This window comes from Berghia stephanieae, chromosome 10, assembly GCF_034508935.2.
Source record: "Berghia stephanieae isolate SIO BIC M18660-M18661 chromosome 10, UCSD_Bste_1.3, whole genome shotgun sequence".
NCBI lineage: Eukaryota > Metazoa > Mollusca > Gastropoda > Nudibranchia > Aeolidiidae > Berghia > Berghia stephanieae.
The window spans coordinates 13,885,429-13,907,928 of NC_088369.1; the positions used below are offsets into that span (position 1 = coordinate 13,885,429).

Consider the following 22,500-nt stretch of genomic DNA (forward strand, 5'->3'; position numbering starts at 1 on the left):
GTTTTGTTGATAAAGGGGAAACCAGAAACGTCCATTTTTATCTGTTTTCGTGTATTTAATTGAAGCTTCCATTCAATTTCACATCGTTACCTAATAAATCCATAGCATCGATAGAAAACTAATCAGGGGCACTATTTTCCAACAACCCAATTGTCATTGTTACAGTTTTTACCTTGGACACGCTGTCAGCAAAGCAAGTCAGGCAATATTCTCTGGCACATAATTTTGTGTGTTGGTGAAATTAGTTAGTATTATACCTAATAAACCCATAGCATCAAAAGAAAATTTATTAATAGGGAACTCTAATTTCCCACATCTCAACCATCGTTGTTACAGTTTTTACCTTAATGAAAATGTTGCTTCTCCAAGCTCGAAGAAATAAATAACAATGTGAAATTGACTGTAAGCTTGAATTTAATATGCAAAAACAGATAAAATGGATGTTTCCGCAAACAGGATGAATGAAACACTACAGACAAATGAGATAATGTGGTGGTCGCGTTGTTAACAATGCCACTACCACATAATCTTACTCGTCTGTAGTGTTTTATTCATCCTGTTTCATTGATAAAGGGGAAACCTGAAACATCCATTTCATCTGTTTTCGTATATTAAATTGAAGCTTACAGATTGTTATTTATAATAATAATATTAATGAAATTTATTTATATTGCGCCCACTCCTCTATACAATAAAGCTCTAGGCGCATAACAATAACTTCAATCCATTCAAATTTCCCCCCCCCCTCCCTCTCTCTCTCTCTCTCCCTCCATCCCTCTCTCTCTCTCTCTCTCACTAACTCTATCTATCTATCTATCTCACTCCCAGTCTCTCTCGCTCTCTCGCTCTCGCTCTCTCGCTCTCTCTCTCTCTCTCTCTCTCTCTCTCTCTCTCTCTCACACACACACACACACACACACACACACAAACCTTCCACCATCCAACTATTTAACATATTTAAAAAATAAAGTAATATATATATATACATATCCTGTGGTCATTGTCTGCTCAAATAAAATAACTAATAAATTAAGAATTCTCGAAATAAATAAGTTTTTAAGTGTTTCCTGAAAGCGAGATCAGTAGGGACGTCAGTTCTTTACCTTGGACACACTGTCAGCAAAGCAAGCCAGCCAATAGTCTCTGGCCGCTTGGTCTTGGGTCAGATCCACCGTGTCTGGAAAGTAACTGACCGGGTCCAGCAGGAGTGGGCAGGGGAGAAGCGGCTTGTCCAGTCGGTTGATCTCCAGCATGCTAAACTGGTGACAGGAGAAACAGGAAAATAATGACAAAAAGCAAAATTTTAAAAGTGATGTTTTGTGTCCATTTCTTTTTTTTTTTGTCTTTAAGATCTCTCAAACCCTCTATATCAACCATAGGAAAATCATCACATTTGTTACGATAAAACCAGCATTTTTCTCATTCCGATTTCTTTTGTACATCGAAATTTTAAGAAAAATGTCGGTTCTAGTTATAAAAATTTAATACTGCATAAGGGGCAGCGTGGATCAGTGGTACGGTCTTTGCTTTGTACCTGAAAGGTACTGAGTTCAACCACCCACCGCTGCGTTGTGTGGCCTTGAACAAGTCACCTCGCCCTAGCTCAAATTGCGGCACTGCACTGCAGCTGATGTCTGGGTTATTCCAGTCTTCCCTTGGAATAGACTCTAGAGACAAATTTTCCCTATGGGATGAATAAAGGGAATTTTATTATTGATTTATTATTTATTATTATTTTTTTATCACCCATTGACTCAAATCATTAATTAGGCAAGGTGCTAAGTCGTCATGTTCTACCAGTTTAGATGAGTTAGAAGATTGGCTTTTTGTTGTTTTTGTTTTTAAGGGTTTTATGGCGCTTGCAACACATTTAGGTCATATCAACGCCAGTAAAAAGGGAGAATATGGGATAGTAAAATGTTATAGAATTACAATTAAAGCACCCAGGAAAAGGTAAGACAAAGGGGAATGGTACAAATAGGGAATTGGTGTATATTCCATGACATTACCATCAATTCAATGTACTTAGTTTGAGATCACCTAAAAGTCTCATCCAGTCACGAGTACAGGTCCCCACTAAGAGGAATACACTCAAATGCTAATATTATAAATTCAAACCAACAAATATAATAATAATACCTACATAACAGAGAGATGATTTACAAGGAAAGAAATATCATCTCCCAAAACAATAACTATACATTTGACTGTTTCCCTCTCAGCCAGGGTTTCCAACAAGGGCCAGGACAAAGCCAAGTAATCTCATTCCAAGACAAAGACAGAAAGCAAGTTGGAAAACAGATATAGGGGGTAGAAGACACAGTCAGTACCTCCCTGCCCACTATGGGAGGTCAGGAACCCCACCCAGTGATTGGCTTTTTCTTTGCAATACAAATTATTGACAGAGACTCACATCCATCCTGAGGTGTTGCATGTTTGTCGTGTTTTGATTGGGTGAGGCAAGACCGGAGCTGCTTGCCAGGTTTTCCCCCCAGCAGTAGAGATCCTTATCTGGAAAACATGAATGTGAAAACCGTTCATCAAATCACAATCAATGACAAGGAAAAAATCTCCTCAAAGTTTGACGTGTTTCTTCAAAAGTATAAGTAGCCTATTGTCTCTCTCTTACAAAATTACTTATCCGAACCAGCGACCAGTTCAGCTCTAGCCACAGTCAATGACAAGGAAACATCTCCTCAAAGTTTGACGTGTTTCTTCAAAAGTATAAGTAGCCTATTGTCTCTCTCTTACAAAATTACTTATCCGAACCAGCGACCAGTTCAGCTCTAGCCACAGTCAATGACAAGGAAACATCTCCTCAAAGTTTGGCGTGTTTCTTCAAAAGTATAAGTAACCTATTGTCTCTCTCTTACATACTTACTTATCTGACCCAGTGACCCTTTGGTCTTATGCCATGATGTAGAAACCTATCGTTTCTTACAGTGTCATCATATCAGTGATCCAGACTCTTAAAATTAAATTGAAAGTCTAAATGATAAAATTTTACGAAAAAGGATGCAATTTCTTAATTTTATTTCTTTTTAAAGGCATATTTTATAGCTCTCAAAATTTAGACATTAAAATTAAATAAAAATAATAGTACTTATAATAATAATAATAATAATAATAATAATAATAATAATAATAATAATAATAATAATAATAAAATAATAATAATAATAATAATAATAATAATAATAATAATAATAATAATAATAATAATAATAATAATAATAATAACAATAATAACAATAATAATAATAATAATAATAATAATAATAATAAAATAATAATAATAATAATAATAATAATAAATAATAATAATAATAATAATAATAATAATAATATAATAATAATAATAATAATAATAATAATACAATAATAATAATAATAATAATAATTAATAATAATAATATAATAATATATATAATAAAAAATAAAATAATAATTGTTCAACTTTATTATCATTAAATTTAAAGTCCAAACCTTCGGTTTCGTTCCCTTTGAGAAAGGCACCAATAGCACACAGGTAACCCTCATGTCGTAAAAACATTGGCTGAATCTCTCCCTGTGGACAGAAACAAAGAGTCATGATGATTGAGGGATTGTCTTTGTGGAACAGTCAAATGGAATTACTTTGTGCGACGATGTGGTCTTGTGGTATGACACTTGCTTTTGGACCTGAAGGTTCTCGGTTCGAGTCCCACGTTGAGCAGAGCATAGTTGAGTCCTTAGAAAAGGCTCTTTACACGCTGTCGAAAAAAAATTGTAATATCGCCCAACAGACATCATGTCTCGTACAACATGTTGGGGAGTAGGAGACAACAAGTTCAAAAGGAATTACCCATGTTGTCCAAAATGAGAAAATTGGGGGTTAGGACCTTCCAGGTCAAAATACAATGCCTTAATTGATCGGCCACTTCATCCCCCACAGCATCGCAAACCGAAATCAAACCAATGATCAAAGGGCCATTTTGAAATAAGGGGTAACATATTAGGTAGAACTGAGAAGTACATTCCAACACTGACCTTAGACCAGAAGTTGATGGCATAGGTCATGGTATGCATTGTGAAGGGATGCCCTCGTATGAAGAAACCGCCAAAATAAATCTTCTTGATGCCGTGGAGTTGGGCTTGCAAGTAGGCAATCTGGCCGATGTCGTTGCTAATGCATAGAAGTAAAGATCTGACGATGTCTTCCTTGGAAAATTGGCTGCCTGGGTAGACAAGATTATCTTGATTAAGATGATGATGACGATGATGATGATGATAATAATGATGATGATGATGATGATGATAATGACGATGATGATGATGATGATGATGATGATGGTGATGATGATGATGATAATGATGATGATATCAGCCAAAGGAAAAAGAAAGAGATAGTTGGACAGTTTTTTTAAAAAAACAGATTTACAAAATTTACAAGCACCTACAAAACAGACAAGGAGGCAAGTCTGTAACTCATATCCTGACACATTCCTTAAAATTACAAGACATCACACGTTTAAAATCACAATAAAGAAAGCTAAAAGTGAGTTGTCATTAGTAGTACTCAAGGAAACCAACAATCCCATCAGAGGAGCCATTAAATACAACTCACTATTCCCCTTCTTTTGGTGGTCATAGCTTTGTATTGTATTGTATGCTCGAACCCATGACCTTCCGGGTCACGTTGCAACTCTTTTTATTAGTTGGTGAAGGACATCCAACCAAACTCATAATCATATGAACTGTCTCTACTTTCTCTAGCACCCTTGGAAAATCTGCTGGCAGGGACATCAGCATTATGTCATGGTAACTTCAACATTGTGGATATCTTTCACCAAAATCATCACCAACAACCCAATTCTCTCCATGAGAAAATTGATTAACAAAAATCACAATCCTACAAATCGTCTATATTTTCCTTGGCCACCTTGCCAAAAACGACTGGCAATGACATCGGCTCCCAGCCCAATCTCCTGGTAACTCCCACATCATGGATGTCCTTCCAACATGTCCACCAAACTACTCCACCCCCCCCCCCCCCCTCCTTCCCCACACCAACAAAAATCACAATCCTACAAACCGTCTATATTTGCCCTTGTTATCTTGCCAAAGTGACTGGCAATGACACCGGCTTCCAGCCCAATCTCCTGGTAACTCCCACATCATGGATGTCCTTCACCAACATGTCCACCCACACCAACAAAATTCACAATCCTACAAACCGTCTATATGTTCCCTGGCTGTCTTGCCAAAGTGACTGGCAATGACATCGGTTTCCAGCCCAATCTCCTGGTAACTCCCACATCACGGATGTGCTTCACCAAAAATGTCCACCAAACTACTCCAACCCCTCCCCACACCAACAAAAATCACAATCCTACAAACCGTCTCTATTTTCCCTGGCCGCCTTGCCAAAACTACTAGCAATGACGTCAGCCCCCAGCCCAATCTCCCTGTAGCTTCCTCCGTATATGTCCTTCACCAACATGTCCACAGACTTGTGATCTCCTCGCTCCGCAAGCTCCAACAGCTCATCAAACTCCTGGAAAAGGACAAATTACAAAAAAAGATATACACAGTGGAACCTCATTGTACTAGGTCCGGACATAAGAGGTACCCGGTTATAACTGTTGTCTTTAAAATCCCTGTTTTTTTCTCCCTCTTTGCCTTCAGTAAAATTTACCAGCTATAGCAGGACTTTTAAGATCTTAACCGGTTACAGCAGGGGTGCGAAACCCACTCAATATCATCCAAATACAAATATCAGCTTACATTACACTCAGCTAAGTCTACAGATAAAGGCAACTGAGAGCTAGGCAAGGCCTAGTTCATAAATGCTCTGTGTGTGTGTGTGTGTGTGTGTGTGTGTGTGTGTGTGCGTTTATAGGCTACTTACTACTCAATGTTACATAATCATAAATGGTGATTGAGGCCATTTGGGTTATTTCCCTTAAAAATCGGCTATAACAAGCCTTGGTTATCATCAAAACTGTTATACCGAGGTTCTACTGTATACTTTATATATGATTGCAATCTGAAGGTGTGTATATTATAGTGCCAGACAAAGCTGAAGGGAAAAAAGCAAGGAGAATTTTTTTTTTGTTTACCCATACTATAATAAAATGCATATTTTAGCATTTCTTAAATGAGACCAGACCATTCAGTCGCTACCTTATCAACTAGAGTCTGAAAAATACATGTATAAGACAAGTGTTTCAGGACTCAATGTTTTTTTTTTAAATTATTTTTTGCTTCTGTTCAATGAAAACGATGTTTAAATGTTTATTTTGATATTTGAATGAATTAATATGTGTTCAATGAAAACGATGTTTAAATGTTTATTTTGATATTTTAATGAATTAATACAAATTCACAGAGCTATTACTGAAGACAAAGAAGAAGAAGAAGAAGACGATAAGGGGAAGGAGGAGAGGAAGGGAAGAAGTAGTAGTAGTAGAAGAATAAGAAGAAGAAGAAGAAGAAGAAGAAGAAGAAGAAGAAGAAGAAGAAGAAGAAGAAGAAGAAGAAGAAGAAGAAGAAGAAGAAGAAGAAGAAGAAGAAGAAGAAGAAGAAGAAGAAGAGAAGAAGAAGAAGAAGAAGAAGAAGAAGAAGAAGAAGAAAGAAAGAAGAAGAAGAAGAAGAAGAAGAAGAAGAAGAAGACGATAAGGGAAGGAGGAAGGAAGGGAAAAAGTAGAAGAAGAAAAGAAGAAGAAGAAGAAGAAGAAGAAGAAAGAAGAAGAAGAAGAAGAAGAAGAAGAAAGAAGAGAAGAAGAAGAAGAAAAAAAAAAGAAGAAGAAGAAGAGGAAGAAGAAGATGAAGAGGAAGAAGAAGAAGAAGAAAATATGGAGGAGGAGGAAGAGGAGTTGGAGGTGGAGAAGGAAAAGAAGAAGAGGAAGACCTTACCCTTGCCTGTGTAAGAAGAGAGCCAAGGCCCCAGAATGTTCCACCACCCGTAGATGTTCCTCCAATTCTCTCAAACTTGTTCTCAGATTCCACCTAATGATGTGAGAAATGTGGAAATTATTTCCAAATAAATTTCTCATGTTCCACATCCTCCATTAAAAATCTTATAAAAATCATATAATAAAGGAGAAAGCACTCAAAATATCAACACTAATTTTTTTTTTTAATTAAAAAAACTGAGCTTTTATACAGTGCAATATCCACTAAACATGCTCAAAGCACTTTACAAAGGGTCCCTTGCCAAAAGCAACATTTAACATGTAGGACGAGACATGACACCTGTTAGCCGATATTACAATTTGTTCGGACTGATACAACGCTGTTAACAGCCAGCTACTCATTTTACACTCCAGTACAGTGAGAGAATGTGAGTAAAAAGCCTTTTCCAAGGACTCAACTGTTTGCTGGGCAAGGCTCGAATCCAGGACCTTCCGATCTGAAAGCGAGTGTCATACCACAAGACTTTTTTTTTTTGTTCTTGCAAATCCTATTGTACAATGATAGACCAGCATCCATTCAACTCTCTCCTTACCGATTTCAGAATTTCCCCCAAAACTTCACATCCACCTATCACAAAAATAGAACTTTTTTTAAAAATTAAAACAGGAAAGCCACATGTTAATAAATTATATACATTGTTAAAGCACTACCGTTTTACCATTACATTTCATGGTATTGATACAATATTACATACACTCCCGCTATTGATATCATTGTGGTATAAGTTTTATATATGAAAATTTTGTATATTTATTTGTAACATGCATTGAGCATCACACAGTGATGAGTATGCTTGATATAAATGCCATGTATTATTATTATTATTATTATTATTATTATATTGCTCCACAAAAACAGCTCTGCAACGAGTGTCCAGTTTTTATAAAAAGAAAAATTCTTCAAATTTTGTGCTTTACAAAAAAAATCAGAAAGAGAAAATCTTTGTCCGCATCATAATGAATCTTAGATTTCCCTATGGATGATATGGATAGGGTTACAAAGCAAATAAATTCTAATTAGATTAAGTAGTTTTCCAATTTTTAACTCTTCTGCCTATTTTTTCAAACAACATTGATTTTGGATTTTTTTAAATTACAAAGACTTCAAATGTGAATTTGAATTTCAATTTCTCATGTTTGAAATCTAATAGATTTGCAATGGTTAATTGAGGAGACCTTTCCTATTTTAGGGAGGGGGAGGGGGGGGGGGTACTAGGGACCACGTGGAAAGCACTTTGAGCACTTTTTAGTGGCTATTGCGTAATATAAACGCTCTAGTCTTTTCTATTTTATTTTTTTTTATTTATTTTGTATAAAATCTCACAGTTTTTTCAAAAGATAGATGAAGTGAACGTTTTCAAGTCAAAACAAAAAGAGGTGATTTGTCAATGTTCGGTCCAGTACCTTGCATAAGCTGACCCCTGACCCGATGTTCACTAGTAGGTACGGGTAGATGTCGCAATCTCTGCCCAGGAATTTATAATCGGGGTTGCCGTGTCGCATGTAGCAAAACGACTCGTCCTCGATGTTTTTCAACAGGAAGTTGCAGCCTTTGATTAGACACTCGATCTCGTCTTCTCTGTCCACTCTGAGATAAAGTGGGAAGTAAAAGATGTTAAAAATTATGAAAACAGAGAGGAGATAGAGAGAGGGAGAGGGAAAGAAAGAGAGATAAAGAGAGAGAGAGAGAGAGAGAGAGAGAGAGAGAGAAAGAGAGAGAGAGAGATAGAGAGAGAGAAAGAGAGAAAGAGACAGAGGGAGAGACAGACAGATAGAGAGGGAGACAGAGGGAGTAAGAGGTAGAGAGAGAGAGAGAGAGAGAGAGAGAGAGAGAGAGAGAGAGAGAGAGAGAGAGGAGAGAGAGAGAGAGAGAGAAGAGAGATAGAAAGAGACAGATTATATATATGTATATATATATATATATTGAATCGTGTTGGATACAAATATGGTACAAATAGTTCTCGACATGTAGCAATGGAGCGCATTATTATTTTAATATTTACCACAATGTTGGAGTAAGTCTACAGAAAACACTTATTAATCAACTACAAACCTACGGAACCACTTCAACATATATATATTATATTCCATTTTTTGGTGACAAATCAAACTTACTCGACACCGAGTTTGTTCCTGATGAGGTTCGTGTATTTATAAGCCCCACCCCCTGTGACCTTGATGACCTTGTTCTGGAGAGATCCCTGCGACTGGATCAGATTGGCCTGTATGAAATCCAGGCAAGACTCGATGTAGGACGTTTCAAACTTGACAAAATGGAGACGCACACACTCCTCGTCCGTCTCAGATACATTGTAGATGGAACCCTGCAGGGACTATGATGGGAAAAAAGACTCGTTATTATTAATCCAAAAAGTAAAAAAATAAAACTTAAAACCTTTTATATAGTGCAATATCCACTAAGTGCTTTACAATGGGATCAAAGTCAACAGTAACATTTAACAGAGCCAGAGTTTATCCCAGTTTCTATATTGTTGAATGAACAATAGCAATGACTAACCTTTGGCAAAGATGCTAGTCTATCTATCGCATATTACTTTCTGCCAAATCTAACAGACTCAGATACTCAATTATAGTGGACATGGTGGGTGGGGCAGAAAAATCTCCACTCCACATCCTGGTTCCTTTTCATGCAAAGCCAGTGCTCTATCAACTAAGCTATCTGGAGTGGAGCCCTTCACACCCTCCAAGTGAATGCTCAAATCCGAGATAATTTGGAGCACATTACAAATACAGATGGAGGTCCCGATAGCTCAGTTGGAAGAACACTCGCTTCAAATGCAAAGGGACAGAGATCGATCCTGAGGTGTAATCAAGATTTTTTCCTGACCCCCCCCCCCCCCCTTCCACCCAGCAGTGACTGGGTAGCTGGGTCTCTTAGATCTGGTGGAAAGTACTTTGTGATAGACGAGTGTCATATCCAAAGGGTAGCAAGCAATTGCTATTGTCCGTTTCACGCTATAGAACGCGGGATAAACTCCGGCTCAGTAGGCCTTATGGCTCTGAAGGACGACTTAAACAAATACAGATACTGATTGACTATAGCTAAAACCTACTGGTTCTGGTTCGTCAAACACCAAAGTTGACTTTTTCTTGATCAGAGAGCTGTAGGCAACTTTTGCCAAGGATCCACCTTAAATGAAACAAGCAAAACCCGTCAGAATTATTTCACAACTAATCTAAAACTGTTTTCATTATTAAAATGTACACATGCTCATACGACAGAATTCATCCACATACACACACACACACACACACACACACACACACACAAAAACACGCATAGAGGGCAGTGTGGCTCAGTGGTACAGCCTTTGCTTTGTACCCAAAAGGTACCGAGTTCGGCTACTAGCCTAGTTGTGTGACCTTGAGCAAGTCACCTCGCACTAGTTCTCTTTTTCAGCACTGCACTGCAGCTGATGCCTGGGTTATTCCAGTCTTCCCTTGGAATAGTCCCTAAAGACAAATTTCCCCTTGGGGATGAATAAAGGGAATTTTCTTTTCCTTTTAAAAAATAAAAAAATTTGATTTTATCATAAATTTCAAATTTTGAAAAAAGCAATATTAGCTGATGCCAATAACATGATATAAATCCACATTTGCGTCAGGACTAAGGTAATGTTTTGTGAAGTGCCTTACACAAGGACAAAACTTTAAGACCAGAGTTATGCAATCAGAGTCACCTAATCAGTCACTGTATATACTCAAAAAAACAGCTCTACACTATTAAAACACAAAAGCACAGACCAGTGTCATACCACAAGACCAAAAAGCCACACAAGGAGTTGAAGACATAGTATCTGTTTTATTTTTGTTTTTAAGGGTTTTACAGCGCTTGCAACACATTGAGGTCATGTCAGTGCCAGTAAAAAGGAAGAAAATGGGATCGTAAAAAGTTGTAGAAATACAATTAAAGCATCCAAGAATAAGGGAGACAAAGGGGAATTGGTTCAAATAGGGAACAGGTGAAGATTCCAAGAGCACGCTATTAGTGTACTTAGTTTGAGATCATTAAATGTCTCATCCAGACACAAGCACAGGTCCCCACCAAGAAAAACACATTCAATTGTTTACAAAACTTACATATATAAAAAAAAATAATACAGTGCATAACAGAGAGATGATTTACAAGGGGAAAAAATATCATCTCCCAAAACCAACTATACATTTGACTGTTACCCTCCCACCCAGGGTATCTGGCCAGGGCCAGGACAAAAACAAGTTATCTCGTTCCAAGTTGGAAATCAGATATAGGGGGATAGAAGACACAGTATGTACCTTGGAGGTCAGGAACCCCACCCAGAAAGTATCTGTCAACGTCTCACATTTTTTCCTTGAGCAAAAAACTCATCCCCTATTGATCATTTTGCTGCACACCACTGGGCTAGTGGTGGTCCCAATAGCGGTTAGTGGTGGTCCCAATAGCGGTTAGTGGTGGTCCCAATAGCGGTTAGTGGTGGTCCCAATAGCGGTTAGTGGTGGTCCCAATAGCGGCTAGTGGTGGTCCCAATAGCGGCTAGTGGTGGTCCCAATAGCGGCTAGTGGTGGTCCCAATAGCGGCTAGTGGTGGTCCCAGTAGCGGCTAGTGGTGGTCCTAATAGCAGCTAGTGGTGGTCCCAATAGCGGCTAGTGGTGGTCCCAATAGCGGCTAGTGGTGCTCCCAATAGCATAGTTAGTAGATACTGGTTTCACACATTAAGGGACTGTGATCAATCCGGCGTGTAGTCGAGATTTTTGTCTGATCCCCCTGTCAACCCAGAAGTAACTGGGCCCGTAAGATCTGTAGTTTGCGATAGACTAGTGTCCTATCCAAAGGACAGCAAGCAATTGCTATCATCCATTCATGCTATAGAAACCGAAATAAACTCCAGCTCTACGAGCCTAATAGCTCTGGAGGAGTTCTACAGCGAGCAATCCTTCACAGCCATTAGATCAATGGAGCCAGAGTTTATCACGGTTTCTATGACATGAAACGGAGCATAACACTTGCTTGCTACCCTTTGGATAGGATACTAGTCTATCGCAAAATACTTTGAACCAAATCAAACAGACCCAAGTATCCAACAATTGCTGAGTGGACAGGAGAGTTAAAGAAAAATATCGACTGGATCAATCTCAATCCCTTTGTGTGTGAAGTGAGTGCTCTACCAACTGAGCTATCAGTACACACAGACTGTGGCTGACGCCTGTGGGTAAATTGGTCACATACAAAGGTATAATTAATGACTGGAATCATTTTCTCCAGGAAAACTAAAATTTCCTTTTTTTTAATTTGAAGTTGGCAGGTCTGCTTATATAGATAGTATGCAGATGACGTCACTAAGGCCTTTGTTATTGTTTTTGCCATCCACGTTTGTGAGTTGTTCTCACTAAACTGTATTAACCTGACTATAAACGTTCATGGTTACACAGTGTTTGTGTGTTGGTCCTTTATACTTCCGGATGGCAATGTTGTGAACTCCTTGGCCAAGCGCATTCTATCTATAGAAATCGGACAACCTTACCAATATCAATGGCGAATCGTCTTGCATTTCGAATGTTATGAAAAATCTGCTCCGATGGAAGATCGATGTGTTTGGCATAGCTCTTGTGTGCCATTGTGACTCAGATGACCCTCTGGTGACTAGAGCATCAAGGAAATCGGTCCTTCCACTTTTCCATCACAAACGTGTCAGCATTTATTACCTGTAAGAATAGGTTCAAGTTTGCTGTTTCTTTATTTAGTCCTTTCTGGCCAATAACCATTATAAAATTCTCTGAACAAATGATATCAGCAACGATAACAAAACAATAATGATGATGATAATAATAATAATAATAATAATAATAATAATAATAATAATAATAATAATAATAATAAGATGATGATGATAATAATAATAAAATAATAATAATAATAATAATAATAATAATAATAATAATAATATAATAATAATAATAATAATAATAATAATAATAATAATAATAATAATATAATAATAATAATAATAATAATAATAATAATAATAATAATAATAATATAATAATAATAATAATAATAATATATAATATGTATATAATGTGTGGGTGTGTGTGTGTGAGTGTGTGTGTAATTGGATGATTTTTTTTCCTGATGGTCAATGTGAAGCGCTTCGGCATAAGCGCTATATAAATGTACATTTAATATAATAATAATAATAATAATAATAATAATAATAATAATAATAATAATAATAATAATAATATGGAAAAGGCTCTTTATTCACATTCTCTCACCATACATACTCAGGTGTAAAATGAGTACCTGGCCAATAACATCATTGTCTCTGTCTGAAAAAGTTGTATTATCGCCAAACAGGTGTCATGTTTCCTTCTATATGATATGTGTTGCTGTTGGTCAGGGACCCTTTGTAAAGCGCTTTCAGCACATTTAGTGGATATTGCGCTATTTAAAAGCTCAAGTTTTTTTTAAATCTTAGCCTTATCATCTTATGATGAATGGACAAGGCAAATGACACTCCAAGACTCCATGCTATTACTAATATTACTACTGCTGTAACTCTTTGTATGAAAACTGTTTGATTTAGGGTTGTAGTCTAGCAAATGATCAAACTTAAAATTAGAGAGATTATAATTAGCGAAAAAAAGTCCCGACGTTAGCGCTCATGTTCAATATCATCAGGGGTATTCATTAATGATGATGATGATAAATGAAAATGATAAATGACATTTGTATAGCGTTTTACCCCTGACAACAGGCTCTAGGCACTTTAATTTTTTATATAATAAATAAAACTGAAAAAAAAAAAAAATTTTAAATAAAAAATGTAGCAATTTCAATTACATTGAGAACAGACAATACAGTTTACATGCATGATGGGTAAAACTTCATTCACAAAATAAAAATCATGAGGCAAACAGGTAAGTTTTCAATTTAGATTTGAAAGCTGATTTTATAATGAAATGAGTAAATGAGTCAGCACTTTTAATATTCATGGGAAAAGCGTCCAAAAAATGGAGTTCCGAAAACACCAGTTTTTCAGAACATTTTTGGTTTAAATAAGATTGATCTTTCACTAAGAGATCTTAAATTTCTACTTTAAAAATAGGGGGGTATACGGTCATATAAATAACCAGGTTTAATGACCATTTAGAGTTTTATAAATAATGGAACAAATTCTAATTTTATCATAGATGTGGTTCTCAAAAGGTAGCCAGTGCAACGTTTTAAGGAGACCAGAAGCAGATTATCTGAGGAATGCGGTTTTTGACATGAGGCCTACGACTATAATTAAAATACACTGTGACAACACCAGTCAGGCCGGTTCCGTGTATAAAATTTCAGTTTCCGTCAAAAGAATTTTATCTTCAATTCTGAATGGATTTGAATTTGTTCATGAAAATAATTGGTTATCTACTTTATTAATAGATTGGTGTTTGAGGCAAACCTTATCATAGCCTCATATCTAATTTGGGTTTTATTCAAAATTCAACTGATTCAACCTGTCAACTTTACTCAGACCCATTGGCTCAGATCAGACTCGGACTCAAAGGCTCGAGTTCAAGCATCAGTTCAGTTGTGTCTGATTGAATTGATTGATTACCACCAGCATTCTCTACCAAATTAGTTGTGGGAACGTACTTATTGTTGTGTTCCAGTTTGTTGTTTGGCTATTGAGTTGTTGTGAATTGTTTTCGTGTTGGGTAACCTGTTGGGTGTCCCTGTGAGTTCTATTCACTTTTGTGCGTTATTTCTTCCTGTGAGTTTGTGACGTCAATATGTGTATAAGTATGAAAACGGTCTTCCCTTCTCTTTACAAGCTCTTACTCTTACTAAGGAGACTTTCCAAAAGCTCCTAGAGCTAGCATTTCTTTAAATTTGTATTTTCACCGTGGTTCTTTTGTCATTGGCATGTGTTTATTTATTCAATTCATCATCATATAGGAGCATTTTAAAAACTCTAGAACAAACCTTGATAGATTTGTGAAAGTTTAAAATTTCCTAATTTGACCATTGTTTTGATTCTCAGCCGCGATTTTGATTTGTGAAAGTTAGTGCAAAGCAGTCCTCGGTTTGTTTGTTTTTCTTTCTATTAGGGTTAGCTCGAGGTCGGAGAATTTTTTTTTTCTATTCAGGATAGTTTTAAGTCTTAGTAAAGGTGATATGGTGTTTGTTTTTCCTATTACGGTTAGTTAAAGGTACAAGGTTTTATTTATTATTAGGGTTAGTTAGTTGAGGGAATATTTGAGTTGTTTCCCTAGAGGAGCTTTCGGAAGGCCTCCCCTTACTTATGGTAGGTAGTCGCATCGCCCGTGGCTGAGCCGCTGATCGAGCCCCGATATCGATGTTACGGCTCTGGAGTGAAAATTGTGTTAACCGGTGAACATAGTTTTACTTCCATTGCCGTGGAATCGCTTCCTGTGCACTAATTTCGTCACTTCCGGTCTCATTTTAAAGAGGAGAAGCCAGCGCATCAGGCGGCGTTTTCAGATTTTTAATCCGTTCATTCTTTGTTCAGATGCCAGCTGTTTGAAAATTTGGTAAGTTTTAACTTCATTTTAAATACATTTTTCATTATATTACCTATTTTTAATTAATGTTATATTATTCGCCAACCATTTTTCTCTATTTGTGTGAATTTTGGTGGTGATTGATGCTGGCGAAAGCGTCTTTTAGTGACTTTAAATACGACGCGTGTTCATGAAGTTGGCGACGGCCAACCAGGATTGCCTCTCGATGTATCCCCGAGTCTCCTGTGTACAGTGCAGTCTGTAAACTATCGACTGCGTTTGCTTTTGTGACTTGTATAAATAATTTCAAGCTGAATAATTGCTGTAAAAAGACTGAAAATAGTCCCATCCATAATTTTAGTTTTATTTTATGAATGAATGTTGAAACTGAAATGACTTTTTAACTGGGATGATACCGGACAACTAAAAATTATGTTCCACTGATATTATTTTTTATCTTTTATTTTTGTTTGTTCTGCAGGTTAAGTGTGTTGGTTTAATTTAATGTGGTTAATTTCAATACAAATAATACAGAATAGCATGATAGAGTCAATTCAAGTGAAAGTATATTTCATTCATTACTTTACTCTTTACCACAACAAAAATTATTATATAACTTTTAATTTTGTTGATTTAATCATAATCGAAGTACTTTTTTTGTTTTCAGAGTCAGACGTTCATTATGACACCACATTTTCATGTTTCATTTCCTGCCTTGTATTTTTAAATATGAAATTGAAATAACAACATGAATTTGATTGTCTGCCACCTCCAACTCCAGTCGTCTGCCGCCTCTAACTCCAGTCGTCTGTCTTGTATTTTTAAATATGAGATTGAAATAACAACATGAATTTGATTGTCTGCCACCTCCAACTCCCGTCATCTGCCTCCTCCAGCTCCAATAATCTGCCTTGTATTTTTAAATATGAAATTGAAATAACAACATGAATTTGATTGTCTGCCACCTCCAACTCCAGTCGTCTGCCCTCTCGAACTCCAGTCGTCTGTCTTGTATTTTTAAATATGAGATTGAAATAACATGAATTTGATTGTCTGCCACCTCCAGCTCCTATAATCTGCCTTGTATATTTGAATATATGAAATTGTAATAACAACATGAATTTGATTGTCTGCCACCTCCAACTCCCGTCGTCTGCCGCCTCCAGCTCCAGTCGTCTGTCTTGTATTTTTAAATATGAGATTGAAATAACAACATGAATTTGATTGTCTGCCACCTCCAACGCCCGTCATCTGCCTCCTCCAGCTCCAATAATCTGCCTTGTATTTTTAAATATGAAATTGAAATAACAACATGAATTTGATTGTCTGCCACCTCCAACTCCAGTCGTCTGCCGCCTCGAACTCCAGTCGTCTGTCTTGTATTCTTAAATATGAGATTGAAATAACAACATGAATTTGATTGTCTGCCACCTCCAACTCCAGTCGTCTGCTGTCTCGAACTCCAGTCGTCTGTCTTGTATTTTTAAATATGAAATTGAAATAACAACATGAATTTGATTGTCTGCCACCTCCAGCTCCTATAATCTGCCTTGTATTTTTGAATATATGAAATTGTAATAACATGAATTTGATTGTCTGCCACCTCCAACTCCCGTCGTCTGCCGCCTCCAGCTCCAATAATCTGCCTTGTATTTTTAAATATGAGATTGAAATAACAACATGAATTTGATTGTCTGCCACCTCCAACTCCCGTCATCTGCCTCCTCCAGCTCCAATAATCTGCCTTGTATTTTTAAATATGAAATTGAAATAACAACATGAATTTGATAGTCTGCCACCTCCAACTCCAGTCGTCTGCCGCCTCGAACTCCAGTCGTCTGTCTTGTATTTTTAAATATGAGATTGAAATAACAACATGAATTTGATTGTCTGCCACCTCCAACTCCCGTCGTCTGCCTCCTCCAGCTCCAATAATCTGCCTCGTATTTTTAAATATGAAATTGAAATAGCAACATGAATTTGATTGTCTGCCACCTCCAACTCCAGTCGTCTGCCCTCTCGAACTCCAGTCGTCTGTCTTGTATTTTTAAATATGAGATTGAAATAACAACATGAATTTGATTGTCTGCCACCTCCAACTCCCGTCATCTGCCTCCTCCAGCTCCAATAATCTGCCTTGTATTTTTAAATATGAAATTGAAATAACAACATGAATTTGATAGTCTGCCACCTCCAACTCCAGTCGTCTGCCGCCTCGAACTCCAGTCGTCTGTCTTGTATTTTTAAATATGAGATTGAAATAACAACATGAATTTGATTGTCTGCCACCTCCAACTCCCGTCGTCTGCCTCCTCCAGCTCCAATAATCTGCCTCGTATTTTTAAATATGAAATTGAAATAGCAACATGAATTTGATCATCTGCCGCCTCCAGCTCCAATAATCTATCTTGTATTTTTAAATATGAAATTGAAGTAACAACATGAATTCGATCGTCAGTCTCCCCCAACTACTTCTGTATCATTGCTTGGACTTCGATGTATTTATTCAGTATCATTACCTGGATATTGCCTGTGTCTACATTCCATGCAGCCAACAACCCAGAGTGCCTAGATTTTGTTGTCTTCTGTCTTTTGCCACATCTCAGCCATCTTATGGATTTAAGCGAGTCAGTACGTGAGTACCCTTTAATTATCTGTTCTCTTAGTGATGTTGAATGCAAAGCAATTATCAAATTTTCTAAAGTTCATTTCAATTTTAATGTAGTTTAATAGTTAGTCATATGATACATCTCTTCGAGATGTTCAGTTTGATATATGACATGCCTATGTTGCAGAAAGTTTGCAAAGTGTCGGTATTTATCGGCTTATTGTTTGTTATTATGTAATATGTTACGTAATATTCAATTTTGCATTTTCAGGTTAAGTTTTCTCTACCACTCTTATGTAGTTCTTGTTTTTAATTTTGCATTTTTATCACTGACCATGTTTGCATATATAAAGCGGCAAGCTTGTTTCTCCCGAGTACTGTTGGTGCCCAAATGTCTTGTCCAAGGATGCAAAAACATTGGGCAGTAAATTTGCAAGTTGCATTTACTGACACTTGTTCAACTTTATTTCTAGCCCTGTTCATTGTTTTTTGTTTTTTTTTCTTCTCTCCGAATACCAGTCATCTTTCGTCTGTTGCTCATTTGCCAATGCCAAATATTAAGTGCCTTCCCCAAGGACACAACTTTAGTGTCTAAAATTCATACGTTTACGCTCCTTTCCTCTTGTTTTAACAATTTTTGTGTTCAAAATTAATCATAGCCATAGTATTGTAAGCATGCTCTGGAAGAAGACCACCCTCAAATCTGTTTTTAAAGTTATTACCCGTTCCTCGCGCCTTTTTTTTTCATTTTCTAGGGTTATGTAATTGCATGACGTTGCATAATATTGCATAATAATCATTTAATTTTTTTTTAATTTGCTTCGTCTTTCCTTTGCGATCATTTTGATATATGGTTTTATATGTATTCCACCCCAAATAACCGTGATTTTCCATTTCCCCCGCTTTTCGGTTGCTCTCTGGTCACAGTTTTAGTTTCTTTTTTCCTCTTATATTATATTAAGTATTTTGGTCCACTTTTGCGGACTAATAATCCCGTAACTTTGGTTCTAATTGTCACATTGTCATAATTTTGGTACCATTGAAAAGTGTATTTCTTGCAGAATAGCATGAGACTATTTTGAAAACAATTGCTGCAATCTCAAATTTTCATGCAACTACCTACTTATGGTGATATTCATAATGGATTGTCGATTCATAATTAGTCAAGTGTTGACTTTGCTTTTATAACCGGACGAACTACCCGGACTATTCGCGTGATGCCTAGATGCATGGATTAGAAATATGATGCATGGCATTTTTTAATTTTAACCTCTCTCTCATCTTCGAAATGAAAATGAAAATGTAGGCCAGGCGACTCTTCATCGAACGCCCACTTCGGTGGATACTTTTCCTTCATATTTTCGTGAACAAGATGTAGAACCCGTTCATTACATAGTCTTCAAAACATGTGTTTATCGTTCATATATCAGCCGTATCTATTTATACTACCTCCACTGCCTCTGATGCAGTCCATCCACCCAGCAGAAACCAGAGGTTAGAGAGTGACTTGTGATGAGTTGACAACAAACAACGATAAGCCAAGCCGATCGTAGATTAACGGAGTGGAGACAAGTAGCAGTTTCTATTTGTTTAGTTATTTTCTCCGCATCAGATTTAAATTTCGTAATTTTATATTTTTGTGATTTCTATTGAATCTTAATATTTAATTTTTAATTAAAGCTCCGTTGAGAACAGTTGGCATTATTTCAGTAGTCTGATAACACAACTCAATCGCAATCAGGCTCTTTTGAACGTTCAGTTTGTTTTATTTTATTTTTTGTGTGTATGTTTCTATTTTGTTTCGTTATTTTTTGTTTTTGTTTTTAATTGTTTGTTTGTTGTTTATTCTTGTTGTTATCAAGAAGTTCACGCTGGTTGTTATACATATTTGGTTAAAGGGGGGTGGGGGAAGGGGGGAGGGTCTTCTGTTAGCTGGATCTTAGTTTTAATATCTTATGAAGGAGAGAAGAACAACACAATATCCAAAACGCAGCGAGCATATTTATTAGCTCTACTACTGTCCATTCTATGCCACAGAAATCAGTATCAATTTAAACCCGTTTCTATTATGGATTTTCTTTTGTCGTCAGTAACGTTAACTCAAATCAAATTATAAATATTCAATAAGATTCGATGACCTACCCTGTATCCTGGGTTAAAAACGCTTTAGATTTGGGTCACATCAGCGCTTTGTTCAATATTTGTGTTATTGTTTCCTATGTAAACCGAAAATAGGTTAGGTCAAACTGACACGTGACCCAACAGAGTAAAAGAAAAAAGAAATATTATAGATCACTCAATCTGCAACACAAATATTATTGTTATTGGTCGAATCGTGAATTCAACTTCGCTGAAAAGTTAGTTTGTGAAAGTCTTTTGAATCTGGTTGAAAGTTGAAAGATTAATAATGCTTTTGACACATAACTATTTCATTTAGGCCATTGACCAACTTTTAACAAAATGATGTTATTAGGTAGGCCACCGTGTTCTATATTGAAAATCGATTTTTTTTTTTAAGGAAAAAGAAAAGAAAAGAAGAAAGAAATAAAAAAATTGGTCAGAAACACCGTCTTATAACGATGTGATGCACTTATTTACAGGTCTGACAACCCACTTTGTTAACGTTTCCTTCTTGTTGTGGAAATAGACTCAAACCGACGTGGACATATTTGAAGGTCTGATGATTCATATTATTATTATAGGCCTAGAGGCTCATTTGTGTAATGGCAATGATACTCTCAAAACCAACACAAAGTGCTGTACATTTCAATACTGGTAAATCAAACCCATAATTATTGTGATCGGTTATAATACCTACTCTGTGGAAAACCCCATAATATTTTAAGATTTGGCCAGAAAACTCGTCCTTCAAATGTTGATCATTTTATTGACCTTTATCTTGACAAAACCACTAAAACCTTGGACTTTATTAAAGACTTCACGAAGTCCCAGGTTTGAGAGGTTTTTTTTATTTTTTTCGTTTATTTTTTCCAAGATGGGGGTAATTTAAATCGATCTATATTTGAAGGACGAGTTTTCTGGTCGGCCAAATTTTAAAATAAATATGGATTTTTCCAGAATACGGCAGTTCTAATGTGTGCACATAATCCCAAACCAACGCAAACATATACCACAACAATGTTAAAACAGGCCGGAATAAATGCGTTTGGTTATCAGACCCGCAAATATAACGTGGACACACGTCTTAAATCAATCTATTCTTTCTTTTTAGTCAAATAGGGTTGGGGTTCAAAATTGTTTCGAACAGTCCATGTCAATTTTTTTGCCAACGAGTACAGACTTACAGGCAAATGTAAAAATCATAAAACTACTATTCACAGTAACGTGCAAACCTTTTATTTAAAAAATGAATTAAGGGTAGATAATTCAATGACTTGTTGACTCAAATAATTATTTATAAAATCTGCCAGGACATAATGATCGGTCATTTGACGTTAGGAACCGCCATCTGGCGGCCGCCCTGTTGCCAGTGTCATTTGCGGGCACCTGTAGACTTTATTACCAAATTGATTTCGATCGATGATGGCTCAAAAGATTCGTCTCGATCTTTGTTTATTCCACATTATTTTATCACTAATTTAAAAATTGAATTTTTCGTAACACCAAGGCTCTGAAAACATCGGACCAATAGTCCTTCAATTTAGCACGGTGTTTACAATTGACATGAAGATGATTTGCGTGTATTGTGAGATTGATTTGACATCATGATGATTTTATCGAAAAATGAAATTTGTTTCGTCAAATCCCATCGAAAACAAACGTCATCATTTTTAGCATTTGTGTTGTGTGTCAACCTTCCGGTAGTGAGTATGACAATGAGGCGAGGGTACTTGCATTGAATCGATGCTAATTAGTGGTTCCTCTCATTATTTTGAATACAATCAATTTCCTAAAATGTATATATAAACCAGTGACCGCTCTTTGACATTGGGGAAATAATTCTACGATTAGCCAGCGAAATAATATATAAGATATTAAATGCAGACAATATCTATCCGTACCCAAATACTAAGCTCTATTGAGTTCTCTTACGAAGTCGAAAAATGTATTTTCTATGACAATAGAAATACCCTTCAGCAGTCGTAACGTCACTTCCCTCGCAATGTCGCATGGTAACTTAGTAACTGGCTCTAAACTATCGAAACAATGGCGGACGCCCTTATGACATATTTCTCCGACGAGAATAAAAGCGTGCTGGTTCATAATGACCTTTATTTCTCCGCAAAAATTGAAGGTTTTCCACTAGTAGATAAAAATAATTTTAAAATTATAATAATGAATCGATCATTTATAAAGCGCTATATATATATATATAATATATATATATATATATATATATATATATATATATTAAACACGCTGAAAGTGCTTTGCAAAGAGTCCCTAGCCGACAGCAACACTAAACAC

The 22,500-nt window shown here is 36.4% G+C and overlaps 1 protein-coding gene across 1 annotated transcript; it reads right to left on the reverse strand.

The window, feature by feature from the left end:
- Positions 1–1,103: 1,103 nt before the first annotated feature.
- Positions 1,104–19,612, reverse strand: LOC144955916 (4'-phosphopantetheine phosphatase-like; the record flags this gene model as incomplete). Its single annotated transcript, XM_078886177.1, is given in 11 exon segments — positions 1,104–1,259; positions 2,414–2,511; positions 3,487–3,568; positions 4,030–4,217; positions 5,380–5,536; positions 6,898–6,990; positions 8,361–8,544; positions 9,072–9,289; positions 10,031–10,107; positions 12,479–12,659; positions 19,522–19,612. Coding segments are annotated over 10 exon segments (1,347 nt in total), but the record flags the coding sequence as incomplete, so codon positions are not given.
- Between the last annotated feature and the right edge of the window lie 2,888 nt (positions 19,613–22,500).